The sequence below is a fragment of the Cercospora kikuchii genome (assembly GCF_019650295.1).
Source record: "Cercospora kikuchii DNA, contig_00001, whole genome shotgun sequence".
NCBI lineage: Eukaryota > Fungi > Ascomycota > Dothideomycetes > Mycosphaerellales > Mycosphaerellaceae > Cercospora > Cercospora kikuchii.
In genome coordinates this window covers 3,856,631-3,870,458 of record NW_025408582.1, presented here as the reverse complement: position 1 = coordinate 3,870,458, position 13,828 = coordinate 3,856,631, and the positions used below count along the sequence as shown (strand labels likewise).

General features: G+C 52.6%; 5 protein-coding genes across 5 annotated transcripts; 3 read left to right on the top strand and 2 right to left on the bottom strand.

Moving 5' to 3' along the window:
* Window positions 1-631: 631 nt before the first annotated feature.
* Window positions 632-1,177, bottom strand: CKM354_000150800 (uncharacterized protein; the record flags this gene model as incomplete). The annotated part of the gene is made up of 2 exons (XM_044796634.1): window positions 632-1,066; window positions 1,124-1,177. The coding sequence occupies 2 exons, from the start codon at window positions 1,175-1,177 to the stop codon at window positions 632-634; spliced, it is 489 nt and encodes a 162-aa protein (XP_044652569.1).
* Window positions 1,178-2,734: 1,557 nt separating this feature from the next.
* CKM354_000150700 (uncharacterized protein) lies at window positions 2,735-4,450 on the top strand (the record flags this gene model as incomplete). The annotated part of the gene is made up of 1 exon (XM_044796633.1): window positions 2,735-4,450. The coding sequence occupies one exon, from the start codon at window positions 2,735-2,737 to the stop codon at window positions 4,448-4,450; it is 1,716 nt and encodes a 571-aa protein (XP_044652568.1).
* A 673-nt stretch (window positions 4,451-5,123) lies between these two features.
* Window positions 5,124-6,488, top strand: CKM354_000150600 (uncharacterized protein; the record flags this gene model as incomplete). The annotated part of the gene is made up of 2 exons (XM_044796632.1): window positions 5,124-5,615; window positions 5,754-6,488. 2 exons carry the CDS (start codon window positions 5,124-5,126, stop codon window positions 6,486-6,488), a joined length of 1,227 nt encoding a protein of 408 aa, XP_044652567.1.
* Window positions 6,489-7,220: 732 nt separating this feature from the next.
* On the bottom strand, window positions 7,221-8,408 carry CKM354_000150500 (uncharacterized protein; the record flags this gene model as incomplete). Its single annotated transcript, XM_044796631.1, has 5 exons — window positions 7,221-7,587; window positions 7,646-8,073; window positions 8,124-8,176; window positions 8,230-8,241; window positions 8,312-8,408. The coding sequence occupies 5 exons, from the start codon at window positions 8,406-8,408 to the stop codon at window positions 7,221-7,223; spliced, it is 957 nt and encodes a 318-aa protein (XP_044652566.1).
* Window positions 8,409-10,410: 2,002 nt separating this feature from the next.
* CKM354_000150400 (uncharacterized protein) lies at window positions 10,411-13,047 on the top strand (the record flags this gene model as incomplete). The annotated part of the gene is made up of 4 exons (XM_044796630.1): window positions 10,411-10,707; window positions 10,763-12,376; window positions 12,433-12,824; window positions 12,876-13,047. The coding sequence occupies 4 exons, from the start codon at window positions 10,411-10,413 to the stop codon at window positions 13,045-13,047; spliced, it is 2,475 nt and encodes an 824-aa protein (XP_044652565.1).
* Between the last annotated feature and the right edge of the window lie 781 nt (window positions 13,048-13,828).

Genomic DNA, 13,828 nt, shown 5'->3' with positions numbered 1-13,828 from the left:
GCCAAAACTCATTGAATCACAGTATACGTGTCCAAGTCTGTGCCAGTTTGACATCGGAACCCTGCAGGGGATCATACCACACCATGTCTGGGCCTTCACTCACAGGGATCACGTGGGCTGTGCACGGGCCACGTCAAGAGCATAAGCCCTCCGCCCATATCGACAATCTGCCTCAAACTTATACACCACTCAGTTCAGACGTCTGCTGATCCCAGTTCTTCGTTTCTGTATTATTCTGCGCCATATGATTGCACCTTTTCGACCAGATTGGATCGTAGTCGATGAGATATGGCAGATCAAGAGCAAATGACGACTGAGTCCCACGACTGCAAGCAGTATTGAGAACAGTACGTTGCGTTGTTGCTGATATGCCAATTGCGAGATGTCACTCATCCAAAGTTTCACCACATGCTGCCAGCCACTCAGTGTGAGGCATATTCACCCAAGACACCCGACAAGCTTGCAACGGAATGAGATGTCAGCCATAGATCCACAGTTCACAGTCCTCTCGAGATCGTAGACCCAAAAATAGTCCTATTCTATTGTCTATCTGAAATTCCTATCTCTGCAGGCTAAGGATCTCAGACCGCCATATATTTCTTTGCAGGATCTCGTCGCTGCAAGAGCTCCTTCAGAGCTGCCACTTTACAATCTGCTCCTCCACAGCTTCCAAGCAATCCTTCACGACGTCAACGACATAGCCGTATTCATCGAACGCCTCGGTCTTCTTAATCTGCAATCGAAGCAATGTTGTCCTCGCCGCTATGCTCCATGGCCCAGCAACACCTATCGATATGACATGGTCGAGCCATTCACAAGCAGCGCAAGCATAAGCATCGCAGGCTGCAAAGGTGATATCGTAGAGTCGGGTGGTGAAGTATTCGAGTGCAGTCTTGTAATCCCATAGCACTTCGTTGCGGATGAATGCTGATACGTGAAGGATGGTATGCTCGATGGAGGCCGCACAACGAAAGTCGTACATTCGGTAGTAAGCGATGAGGAGGAATGAATAGATGATGAGGCGTAGCTCGGGAGGTATTCCGAGTAGCTGGAGACGCTGTGCGGCCTGATCGATTTATTAGCACGCGGCCTCGTTGCGATTCCTTACTTGACCTATACCCACCTGCGAAATTTCCTTCTTTGGCACTTTCACCACGCGCCCGCTTCGCAACTTCATCGTTGTGATCCGCCCTCGATTCTCGCAAGCTCTGTACGACAACAAACATGCAGCCGCATATAATAGCGATCATCAATACGTGCATGTTCACGAGACCTTTGTATAGTTGTGCTATGCGTGTGAAAGTTGCTGGTGCTATGAGCGTCATAAGTATGAAATTTGCTGGTACAGCAAGATTCACAGGCTCTCAGTAAGCCGCTCAAACTAGAAAGCAAAACTGGCCTGTTACCGAAGTCACGCCTGGCATGTTGATGCATATATTGTGTCCGTATCGCAATGCAGACTGTCACCATGGCAAAGGCCGTGCTCCTTGTCTTCTTTGCTGCGCGTCGCTTTCCACGCATAGCACTCCAAGCCTTACTCAGGCACGAATCCGCCGCCACTCGCCCCCACCAAAGTACGGGTACATCCAAATTTTTCCCGCACCACTACCCACGAGAGTGCACCATGTTCCGCCCTCTTCCTCGCCTTATGGATGATCCAGGCTCCGCCAGAGGATCTACCACATGACAAGGAGTTCACTCCGCCCTACGTCAGTCCAAAGTTCCTGGAGTCTATCACTAGTCACGTAGCAATACGTTCTAGGCAGGTATTCTATGCGTGTAATCACGACTGCTTGCAGTCTACTTGGGTTGCGAAGTGTGATCTTGAAGATATTGAAGGGCTCTTCTAATGGTTCTCCAGCTTGGCCACGAATTATCTTGCACGATATGCTGCTCATAAGATACTGAATCTCGGTTCACAGAGAACTATCAGCATTCCGAATCAAAGCGCGTATGTACCGAGTCCGTACTTGCGGCTGTCGGGTCCCGAGAACGAGACTTTACTGTTGTTCCCATAAGTGGGCTGACGATGGAGACTGACCACGTAGACAACCGCAGCACGGAGTCAAAGAGACGTGGGAGCGGTTACTGAGGCTCGTTTGTCCGGATGATGCGCTTCCAGCGAAGTGCGCGGCGGCGGCGACGATGCATGCAGGTCTTCATTGCTGGAAGGTTCCGAGTCGGCGCAAAGGGCACTGTTCCCTGGTGTTACCCGTAATCTGCTCGTGGGTTGGACGCATGAGTAGGCCGAAGGTCGTGAGTGCATAACTCATGAACGGCCAACACGCTGACATCTCTTCAGGCTCATGGGACTAGGTTCACATTGCGGGACGAAGATTGCTTGTGGTATCGGCGCTTCTACATGGTTCCCGCATGTGCCACTCAAATGAGCCGACTCGACATCTGTTTGGTGAGTAGTTCTAACGACTGGAAGCGGATGGTACTCTACTACTCTGCACCAGCTTGATAAGGCCGTCTCTCGCAGTGTTCTTGACAGACGATGTATTCGAGCCTAATGCTATGAGCTCAGCAGTGGTCTCTGGGCGCTACTAAAATAATGGCAAGACAAACGTGAAGAGGAGAGGACATGTGATCATTGAGGGTGAACAGGTCACCACCTGCGATGGAAGTAGAAACACGAACGAGCTCCGAGTCTTGGCGGCTGGGATGTCTGACCTCACCACTCGTGACCGCAAGCATTGCTACTCCTCTACAACATAGCGCAACATCCAAAATGCTCTCGCAACGTACGCTGTCGACGCGAATACCATCGCTGCGCCCTCTCCGCCCACCGAGTACCTCGAAACGCACACAGCGACCGTTCACCAGGCTCACGCCGCCACGGCCTCAGCTCCCATATCTGGCCCAGACTCATCAACGCCCGCTCAATGGTCCTTCAGGACAACTCGCTCGCCTACTTTCCAGCAGCAACCGCAGTTTCGTGAAGCAGCAGTTCTACTTGGCTGCGAAGTGGACCGTTCTAGGATGGACCTTTCTCGTCCTCGGCGGCATCGCCTACTTTGGCGTGAATATTGAGATGGACGAGCGGACAAATCCGACACCAAGCGAGTGGCGATGGCAGACGAGACAGTTACTGAGAGCTGTGAGAGTCTTCTCCGATGAGGAGCAAGCTCTGCGGAGCGGCACCGGCATTGTGGACTGGGCTCAGGTTGGGACCACTGCGCTGAAGCTTTTAGCGAGATTGGAGGACGGAAATCATGAGGCCAAAGGGCTACATGAGACGTTAGGAGACGATGAAGGTGAAATACTCATTCCTGGAGTCGGCAAGGCTGGATACGACATCAGCGAAAAGAGTTGGCCATGGAAGGCAGGCTACGTGGAGGCTTTAATGTTGTGCGCAAAGGCTGCCGAGCATCTGGATGGCATGGTTCTAGATCGAACAAGGAATCTTGTGTTTCCCAAGGATGTTGTCATCGGACCTTCGAATCCAGATCCCAGACCCACGCCTCCTTACATGAAAGCTGCGCCTCGAGAAGAGGACTGCGTGAGGCCATATCCTGCGCCTGAGACCTTCTACATGAAGATCATCACTGGAAAAGGGTTCACCACAGGCCAGCAATTGGAAGCTGCGTTGGGTTTTGCGAACTGGCTGGAGTTCCAAGGCACAAATGAGGCGGCTACAGAGATGTACAGATGGGCTGTGGACATTGCAAAGGCGGGTCTCAAAGCTGAGATTGGGCAGGCTGACGTGCTTGACGAGAAGACATACGTTTTGAAGGAATCTGCAACTGCTGATGTAACGCCAAATATTCTTAAGGCTACGACAGCGTTGGCTAGCCATCATGCCCGGACTGGACATCTCGATCAAGCTCTCCCGATACTGCTGTCAGTCCTCCGTGCACGACGAACCGCGCCAGTTTCGCCCTTCCCTCCTTCACCAACGACAGGCGCTTCAAATTCGTCGTTATGGAGCCTCATATTTGTGCCACCGAAGTTCCCGGATCCACCACAAAGCGGCGACATCCCAGTCGTGCGTCCCACTCCACAGCCCACGTGCGCTGAGAGCGAGTTGATGCTTTACATTGGTGAGATCCTATTCGCGGGCTCCAACTCCAACACCGAAGAAGGTCTGAGCTGGACGAAGCAAGCCGTCACAGTTGCGGATGGTCAGCTGTCGAATAAGGAATTCGTTGAGCTGAACACCGTCGAAGCTGAGATTGAGAAGAAGAAGTGCAAGGAATGCCTCCTCACCGGAGTCGGGAACTGGGAGCTCATGGTGCAGAGGCTTCTTGAACAGTCAGAGCAGGCGACCACACGGCCCAGCTCGTGGAAGTTCTGGCAGTCTCGCGGTACTAGTGCGTCATCCATCAGGAAGGAGGAACTTGTGAATGATCAAGCTCGAATCGATTCGCTTAAGGATCGTATCATCAGGGAAGGCATGAACCATAGTGTTCCTGGAGGCCAGAATACTGGCATTTGGTTTGGATGAAGCCGTTCAGCAAGTGAAAGATCATGGTGCCAGGGCTTTCCATCCAGCTCGTAAAGACCCTGTGCCTACGTCTGTAGCACGACACAGCACTTGCACGAGGACAGACAGCACCCCAACAGCCGCAGACTCCGCTCGCCATTCAAATGCAAGCCAATAAACGCTATGGTCATCTGCGAAAGGCGCACTGACGCTATCACGAACTCACATTCGAGTGCTGGTTCAAATCCATGGAACCGCATCTTCGATAGTGCGACGAACCTGATGGCCAGGGGGGCTGGAAATGATCAGATGTCAGCGTGGTGGGCTAGTTGTGACATAGCCTGAAATGAGTCGCGCAGTCGGAGGAATCTAGCCATTGCTGGTGGCCGAAAGTAGAAATCACGACGGTATAGCATGTGTCATTGAGGAGATTTGGACCGATATTTGCTACTTGCATTCAACGAATCCGGGTTTCCGTTCATCTCAAGAGAGCCAGCTCAGTGTCACCTGGTCTTGTTTGTGTGAGGACACACATATAGGAGCTAACTTAGTGGCTACACGGACGGCGAGCCGAGACATATTCCTCGAGACGAGGCAGCGATATGGGTCGCACAAGCTCCACATTCGCTGTCTATCCCTCCATAATTTTTGCCATGCATCGCAACTGCAATTATGTTCTCAAGACTATTCCAGCATGGCGGGGAGACTGCTTTCGCGCCATGTACGGTCATTGAACGCTTGCATTGGCAGTCCGCAACGAGTCACGATCACGCAAATTCGGCACGCTACATATAACGCGAACCACCGCGACCCGGTTGTGTCTGAGAGACCTGACAATTTAGGAGGACTAGGAAGTACCGAGAAAGAGCATGTGCGATGTGAGAGTGGGACGGAGGAGGAGAACAGCTTGAGGGGTGGGTTTCCATCTGCGCCTGATGGGGAATCACGGCGACCACGGAAGTCACAACAGAATGGAGGCGAGAGGAAGAACCTCATCTATCAGCAGCAAGGATCTGGACATTCATCACAGCCGCATGATGGTCAGCATAAACAAATCGATACGCCTCAGGATGTCCACCACTTCCTGCAGTTGGCAGAGCGCGATTTGGCGGGCCCAGCAGAAGCTACTGCGCTGCTCAAGTCCTCCATGGAAGCCATCCAGTCTCTACCGCGTAAGGACCAGCAGGTCAGGGCTACGAGCGTAAAAGCTTCTTTGGTCTTGCATTGGATACTGGGCACAGACCCAAAACAATGGGATTGGACCGTGGATCGCGACTTGGCAGATCCTCTCTGTTGGCATCTTGAGGTCTAAGAGAAAATTCAGGCGGTGCAAGATTGGATACAAATCTGGTGCATGGATGAGTCGCTGAGAGATGGTGCTGCCATGAAACCCAAGACAGAGCACATTCGGAGCGCTCTGGCGCAGCGTTCATTCAATTGGCCTGCCGAATTGCTTGCCGCAACAGCTAGAGCAAAATTGTATTGGTCGGAAGACGGCACTGTCGATGCTGCGCTTGATTTTATCCTCAACCGCTCCCGATACGGTCGAGGATTGCTGTGGTATGATTACGCCGCCACAGTCCTAGCCAAAGCACTGTGCAAAGACCAGACACGGCCCTGCAACCCGGTACTATTCGGAAAGTTCTTAGACGATTCCAGAAGACGTCGCTTGAGGAGCAATTCGGACGAAACCACTACTGTACATCTCTCTGTCGCTGAGTTATACTTCTACCATCCTACCGAGGCAGACGCAAGACTCATGCTTGCGATATGTCGAAATAAGTCGGCACTACAACTGATGTTGGGGTATATAGAGTTGAGAAGGAGGAGTTTCGCCTTACGAGCGCTGAGAGCTGCATACCTGCTGCGTTTGCAAGGAGATCAACACAACGCAAATTACATGAGAGACGTCAGCGTTCAGTTACACGAAAGACCCTGGTCCATGAGGGCGAGACTGTACGAGATTTGGACCCGAGATCCTAAATTGAAGCGACGGCACGAGGAAAGCCCTTTCACAGATGCTGAATGGAGAGATATCATGGAAGGCTCTCAACACTAGGCGGTTCGACGGGTTGCATGTCGGGCTGGAGACACGGACTCCAGACAGCCCCTCAACGTGATCGTTGAGACGCGTCGCCGCGTAATTTTACACTGCACTGCTCTCGAGCTCTCGACAACGGACTGAAAGCGACGTCTCCTGACAGCCACACTGTCGGATGGCCCGGAGAGCGCTTATGCCACCTCAGAGCACCAAGTGAGGCTGCTTGCTGTGAGGATGTTATTCATGTATCGAGTTCAGAGACCAGAAGGTTAGCTCTTATGTCACTCAATCGCTTGACAAAAGCTCGGTCTATAATGCTGAGGTGTCGACTCTGCGTCAGTCCCATATGCAAGAGAGCCTCACCGCTCACAATCGATCAGTGGGTTCAAATGCCGGCAGATGGCAGGCTCATATACCCGGCCAGCGGTTGAGCCAAGTTTCAGCTCGGCATGCCGATCGGCCGGCGGACGCAGCTTTTGCAATCGTCCAATTGGTACTTTTACGCGCGATCGTGGCCATCCGCTAGTGCACCGTTCGAGACCACCACACAGAGCGGTCTGCTGAGAGACACCTTATGCATCGTTCGGAGGAAGGGTTCGGTGTGCAAAACTACCCCTGCCGAACTGATAATAGAACGTGGCATGGATTCCTGGAACAGAAGATGGTGTTATTCAAGTCGAGATTGATACACTCATAATTGCAGAATTATGTTCCGACTGAAGCAGTCTGACGCTAGCTCTGCGTTCATCCTCAAGACATTATTACGCATGCCATCAGTAAGCAGCACAGGGCGATCAAGCCATTCTGCCCCACACCAAACTTCGGCACCCCAAGCACATTGCCAACGCTCTCTGAGTCTGAATCTGAGTCTGACGCTGGCGTCCCGCGCTCGACCTCAGCTTCGAACGAGGACACTGAGAAGTTCATCGGGCTATCAGAATAGAATGTTTCGGAACCGAATTGCACGGTCCCAACATATACGTCTTCTGGTATTCCCTCTTTTCTCTGCAAATAGTTGAGCAGAGGCGCAAAGTCCAGGTCGAATGTCGGTGAAGTCTGGTTCGCAACCCAGGAATAGACGAGTTGGCCTCTGGAATTTGTGCCGTTGTAGAGCGTGCTAGGAAGTTGTCAGTTTCGATGATTGATATGGCACAAGCTCGCGTCTGATGACTTACAAATCGACATCGTCCAAGCTCATGATCACAGGAGGATCTCGGGGTTCATTCATGCCTATTGGCCATGAAGCATTGCCGAAGACGCCCACCCATACCATCAATTCGTAGGTCTGCTGGGCGGGCGTCCGACTCTTCTCTTCATCTGCATCTGCGAAGACGTCTAGTACGACGTTGGCTTGCACATCATTGTCTTCGAGTGCGCCGGCGACCGGCTCTGTAGTGGGATCTTGCAATGTGCCATCCGTCACCGACACTGGAGCCAGTGACCAGGAGGCTGCGATCTTGAGCGTACGCAGTTCGCCCAGTTGTAGTGGAAGTCGTTCGGACCTCAGCTCCACATGTGGGTAGGCGTGAACTCGAACGGGATCCTGTGTAGTCCAGTTCCAGACGGAGTAGAACGAGATCTCATCGCGACAGTCTTCACAAGCCTGTAAAGATAAGTAAGTCCATGGCGTGACCTCAGCATCACAACACTCACATATGTACAGATAGATCCCGAGTCATCGTCCTTGTCCCAAGCATTATTGTTGACTAGATGTTCTTATCAGCACCTGCAGACCCTTGCCTCTTCCCATCCAACATACTCGTATAGGGCCCTAGATGCAACACAAGATCAGCAAGACAGTCGCACGCGTTATCGGATCCTCAACAAAGGCGGCTACGCACATTCTGTGTGCGTCTGGAACTGCCCACAAAGGGATACTTCCGAAGCGACCTTGCCAACAGCCAATGCAGCTGCAACTGCGAAAACGAACCTGGTCATCGTGTTGCAGGTCGAACAATAAAAAGGTGCTAGGTAACGAAAGCGGAGCAAGGCATAAACTTCTCGTGGAGGCTGATTTTCTGTGCTACCGGACTTTGACTTCTCCACAGCCGGAGAGCTTTGAGATATTCCGACAGCCCTCCACGTATGCCATGCAGAAAGTGTCTGCGAGACGCGTGTCCGTTTGCTGCGCGAACTTTGGGTATGTTTGTGCTTGGCTGCACAATCTTGTTGCCGTGGTTTTCTGGTTCGTTGACGGGGCTGTTTGTCGATGGAATGCTCGGCCCGCTATCTGCCTCCAGTATCATTCTCACATGGCTGCTAAGGGATGCAACGTGTGCCTTGGTTCCGCGGAACAGCTGACCGGCATTGTATCTGCGACGGGAGGAGACCTACATAATGAGACCGGTCTTGGCAAAGGAAGAGAAAAGCGGGTCGTCGTATGCAGGTACAAGGCGTGATGTTACGCAACATGTGCAACTCCACCTATTTCCATCCACGCCCGAAACTTTCCCGCAAAGTGATGTCTTATCTTAGAATCTTCACTGCCAACTTGACCTACTTTGCTACCAAGAAACACTCAGTCAGCTCTGCTTGGCACATACATCGTATCCGTGGACCATCCTGTGGCTGCAGGCAATGGGTGCAGACCATGGCTCAACCGACGATCAGTCTTCACTCGCGTGTCTTCCATGACCGACAAGATATGGCGAGATGGCCCAGGCATAGGACACGCGGAAGATGCATCGAGACTGCTTCCGTGAATCCTAGGCCGTGGCGATCCACTCACAAATCGTCGGCAGCGTGTTTTCTTTTCGGGCTTCTCCCACAGGAGGCGCTTGACTTGACAGTATCAAAGTTGATCCCGCGGTTGCACGAGCCAAGTTTAAGCCCCCTCTGCTCAGTTCGATTTGATGAAGGGGCAGATAAGAAACGAATGAGTCCCTGGTCTCTGAGCGTTCGTCGCAGCGAAAGATACGCCAGGCGGCATATCGAATAGGTGGCCATTGTTGTCAGTCTCACCTGACATGCATCGCAAGAAGCAAGAAGCCTCACTTTTGAGATCATCATCCGTGTCAGCCGGTATGCGAGATTGTGTAAAGTTCCGTATCTGAACGTGCGCGTATATTAGGAGGAACGGTACAGCAGAGCAGATCAATTCTGATTATTGAATCGTCGTGAGTAGCACAATGCAGTATTCCGTCTTCATTTATGTCGGGAGCCGCGCGGTGATGGGCAGGCAGCGCGTCCACGTTGTGTATGGGATGTTCCGAACTCGCATCGGTGCCCAGCATCCTTTTCCAAAGCTTGACAAAGGCCGTGGTTCGTTGGCCTTCGGCATCAGCCCCGATGCGAAAGAGGCGGATAGGTCGACGTCTCCCCAGCAGAGTGGAACCAGCCGAAACGGTCGTACAGCCTGCGAATCAGTCTGTGCTGAGACGCGCTGAATGCTTGGCTGCAGAAATAAATGGCCTTGGCGTCAAAGTCCCGATACCGACAGTGCTACGACAGTGACGAATATTTGGTCCCACGTGCCTGGACAATGCCCGTACTGCATAATCAGCAAAGGACGAAAAGGCCTTGCATGGCATTGAGCAGCCACCTTTCAGTCATCCAGACAAGCATATTCGCAAGCTCCTCGCAGATCTCGCCAGCGCGTCAGCTGCGAAGTGGTACCACAGGTGTAGTCGATGCATTCGATCTCGCACTGGTGTGACTGTGATGATGCCGGGGGAAGTGGTGCATACCCGTATCGCTGGACGATGATCGGATGGGGCGGGTTCCGCCAAGTCTTAATCTGTGCAAAGAGCAAGGCATAGGCGACGGGAAGTAGTTTGCAGCCATGCGGAAGTTCAAACAACTTTGTGGCTTGCAGCGTGAACGCAGATAGCTGTGTCGTTGGACTATGCAAGCCGCTTCTTCAACAAATCGCATGCGCTCTTCATTCTTCGCTTTCGCTCCAAAGCTCTTGGACACCATCTCTTGAGTCCTCCCCGCCGGAATGACAGTCTTCGGAGAGCAGGCCGAGCAGCTTCGGATCGTTGACCCGCATGCTGGTGACCTGACAACAGGTAAAGAGAAGTCGCAGACAGAAGTCGATATCCATCGCCTAGCAGAACAGCTCCAAGACCTGCAACAACGTTCCAGGCGCTACATCAGCGACCATCATGCCAATGGCAGCTCGGGTGCGGTGAGCACTGCCTACAGCGATGATGGCAGCCAGGGCAACGACTCCACTGGCAGAGAGACCCCTCCAACCCTCGCAGCGAGTAGTTGCCCAACGCCGACAAGAGATTCCGTATGTGGAGAGTTCACTTGGAGGCGCGGCACCAGCTGACTGATATGCACGACAGTTGCCAAGAACGCCTTCCAGTCTTTCACAGCTGCCGAACTACTTTCCATTGTCGAAGACTTCAGTCGGGTCGAACCGAACGAGGACGACGAGCCCGCTTGGCCTCGAGACAAACAGCACAATTGACCTGTCTGTTCCTGCGACAATTCCAGAAGATGGCCGTCCACCTGTTCCTCGAGTACCGCATGTACAGACACCATCGAATCTACGGCGGTCATTGGTCGCATCAGTCGCTGTAGATGACGACCCAAGTCTTGCGGCAGCACAACCACGTTCGCAATCATTCGCTGCTCCCTCCACCAACGAGTCTATACCGTCCTCTTTGCCTGAAGTGGTGACACACAACGAGCTCAACAGTTGGTTCCGAGCGCAGGATCAGGAGCGTGACTTGATAGTGCCAGTGACCCATACCAGTGTCGGGATCGAAGAGGAGGTGCATGAGAAACCAGAGGATGGGATCGAGGAGATTGGAGTAGGGACGCCTGCTGCTGAGACCAGGGCTAAAAGGAAGAAGCTACAGAAGAAGCGGCAGCCAGAGAGCACGGTGACGGAGAAAGGACCTCCTCGGGACCAAGAAAGCCAGGAATCCAAGACAAGCATCTGGAGCCGGGCGAAAGAGTCTTTCGTGTCGACATATTGCCCTTCCGAATCACCGGCGCTCATTCTCCCAACTGCGCCAACCGACTTCGAGAAGACGCTGTACCTCAGGACTAATCGCCTGGGCTTGTACACGTTCGGGGTGCTCTCATTTCTCAGTCTTTCGGTCGGCATGTGGCTCTTCGTTATCAGCTTCTACGCCTTCTACTGGTTTGGTGCATTCGTCTTCCTTCTCCAGCTATACCTCGTCATCTCGTACACTGTGAGTATTTGCGGCAAAGACTACGACATCAAAAAGCATGAGAAACGCCTCCAAGACTTTCCCGTGAATCCACTTACAGCGCCCACTGTCGACATTTATCTCCCGTGCTGCAAAGAACCGATCGAGGTCCTGGAGAACACGTACAAGCACATCCAACAACTCGATTATCCGAAGGATAAACTGCAAGTGTACGTTCTCGATGACGGAGGCTCACAGGCTGTGAGTGTCATGGCGTTGGCATATGGTTTCCAATACATCTGCAGGGAAGATCGTCCAAGGTTGAAGAAAGCTGGCAACTTGCGTTGGGCATTCGCGCGAACCACGGGCGACTTCTTCGCCATTTTTGATGCGGATTTCTGCCCGCGGCCAGATTTCTTGCAAGAGATCATACCGATTCATCAGGCCAAACCCGATACGGCGATTGTGCAGACTCCGCAGTTCTTCAGGACTTCCGTGGACCAGAGTTGGGTAGAGCAAGGAGCAGGAGCGGTGCAGGAGTTGTTCTACCGTGTGGTGCAGATCAACAGAAATCGATTCGGAGCTTCCATCTGCGTCGGGAGCAACGCGGTATATCGTCGAGCAGCTCTTGAAGAAGTGGGTGGCACAGCGGAGATTGGATTCTCGGAAGACGTGCATACTGGTTTCTACGCAGTCAACCGTGGCTGGAAAGTTCGCTATCTGCCGCTTTGTCTGGCTTGTGGCATATGTCCTGACACGCCAAAGGCGTTCTTCAGTCAGCAGATGAGATGGTGCATGGTAAGAAGGCTGAGATCGCATACCACTTCCGGTATTGTACTGACACAACGTCCCAGGGGTCCACCACGCTGCTGACCAACATGGACTTTTGGCGATCCAAGCTGAGCCCCATTCAGAAGATCTGCTACCTCTCCGGAATGATGTACTACAGCGCCATATCGCTTTCGATCTTCCTCAACCCAATTCCGGGAATCTGTATGCTGTGGGCGAGACCGGAGTACGTCCGATATTACAACCTCGCCTTCGCGCTACCATCGATCTTGTATTCGATCATCGCGATTCGGTGCTGGGCCAAAGCCCGATATGGCTTCAACGTCCAATTTATCATGGTCATACAAAGCTACGCCTACCTCACAGCCATCAAGGATCGACTCTTCGGCCGAGCTCTTGCGTGGGTACCCTCCGGAGACAATAAGGCGCACAAGAACAATAAATACCGGAACATGAGGTTAGTCTTGAGCGAGTGGTATTCATAGCACTGTTACTGATAAAGTCGCAGAATACTAGCCTGGTGCTGGTCCATGATGACCTTGGGTGCTGTGATCGCAGGCACGATATACCAGATTCTCCGAGGATTGCCGTGGTATGACTGCTTGCCCCTTCTCTTGCTGACGGCGTTCAACTTGTTCTTGGCGCATCGGTTCCTACTGTGGAGCGGCAGGATACGATAATGAATAGATGCCTAAATATTAATGTGTAGTTGCGTCAGTGACCTTCGTGCTGCTGAGCAATATTTGCAGATTGTGTGTGCCAGTTCCTGTCATGCTTTATGACTGCTTCGGTTGACAATCTGTTCGCCCGATGATACAGTTTTCCGATTCCTCGATTCGTCTGAAGCGTGAGGGAACAGAAATTGTCCGAGATCAAGGTAAGAACGTCTTCGGAAGGCAAGCAGTACATGGCATCTACGCCTCAGCTGATACTTGCACCACGATGACCTGCTGAGCGGCTTTGCCTCACAGTTCTTCGAAAAGATGGCTTCGACATGATCTCCGACGATGGCTCTTCGCCCTATACATCTTTCAGGCGTGCAAACTCCAGGGTATGGCCGAAGTCTTGTGCAATTGGGCTGCGGAAGGATGCTCCTTCTGCCAGTATCAGATGTCCAAGCTGGTCAGGCAGGCTATGCTGGATGGGTCGACATTGAGTGACTGGAGGTGTGGATGACGGAGGAGAAGGAGGTGCATCTCGATCACCACTGCCCACCAATCGGCTGCAAGTGGGCCGAGCCTCTCGCTCGAGCTCCTCCGCGCCACGAGTGAACCCCAAGAACTCACAGAAACTCTGTTCCTGTTCGTCCGTCTTGGAGAAAAACCCTCACCATCATGCAGCTTGCACCATCGTACTCATGCAAGTAATCCACCAGCCACCTAGCACGCAACGCATTCAACATGAGTCCTCACAAATCGGAGCGCAAGAAACTCACGGCGAATTGCATATACCGCCCTTTCG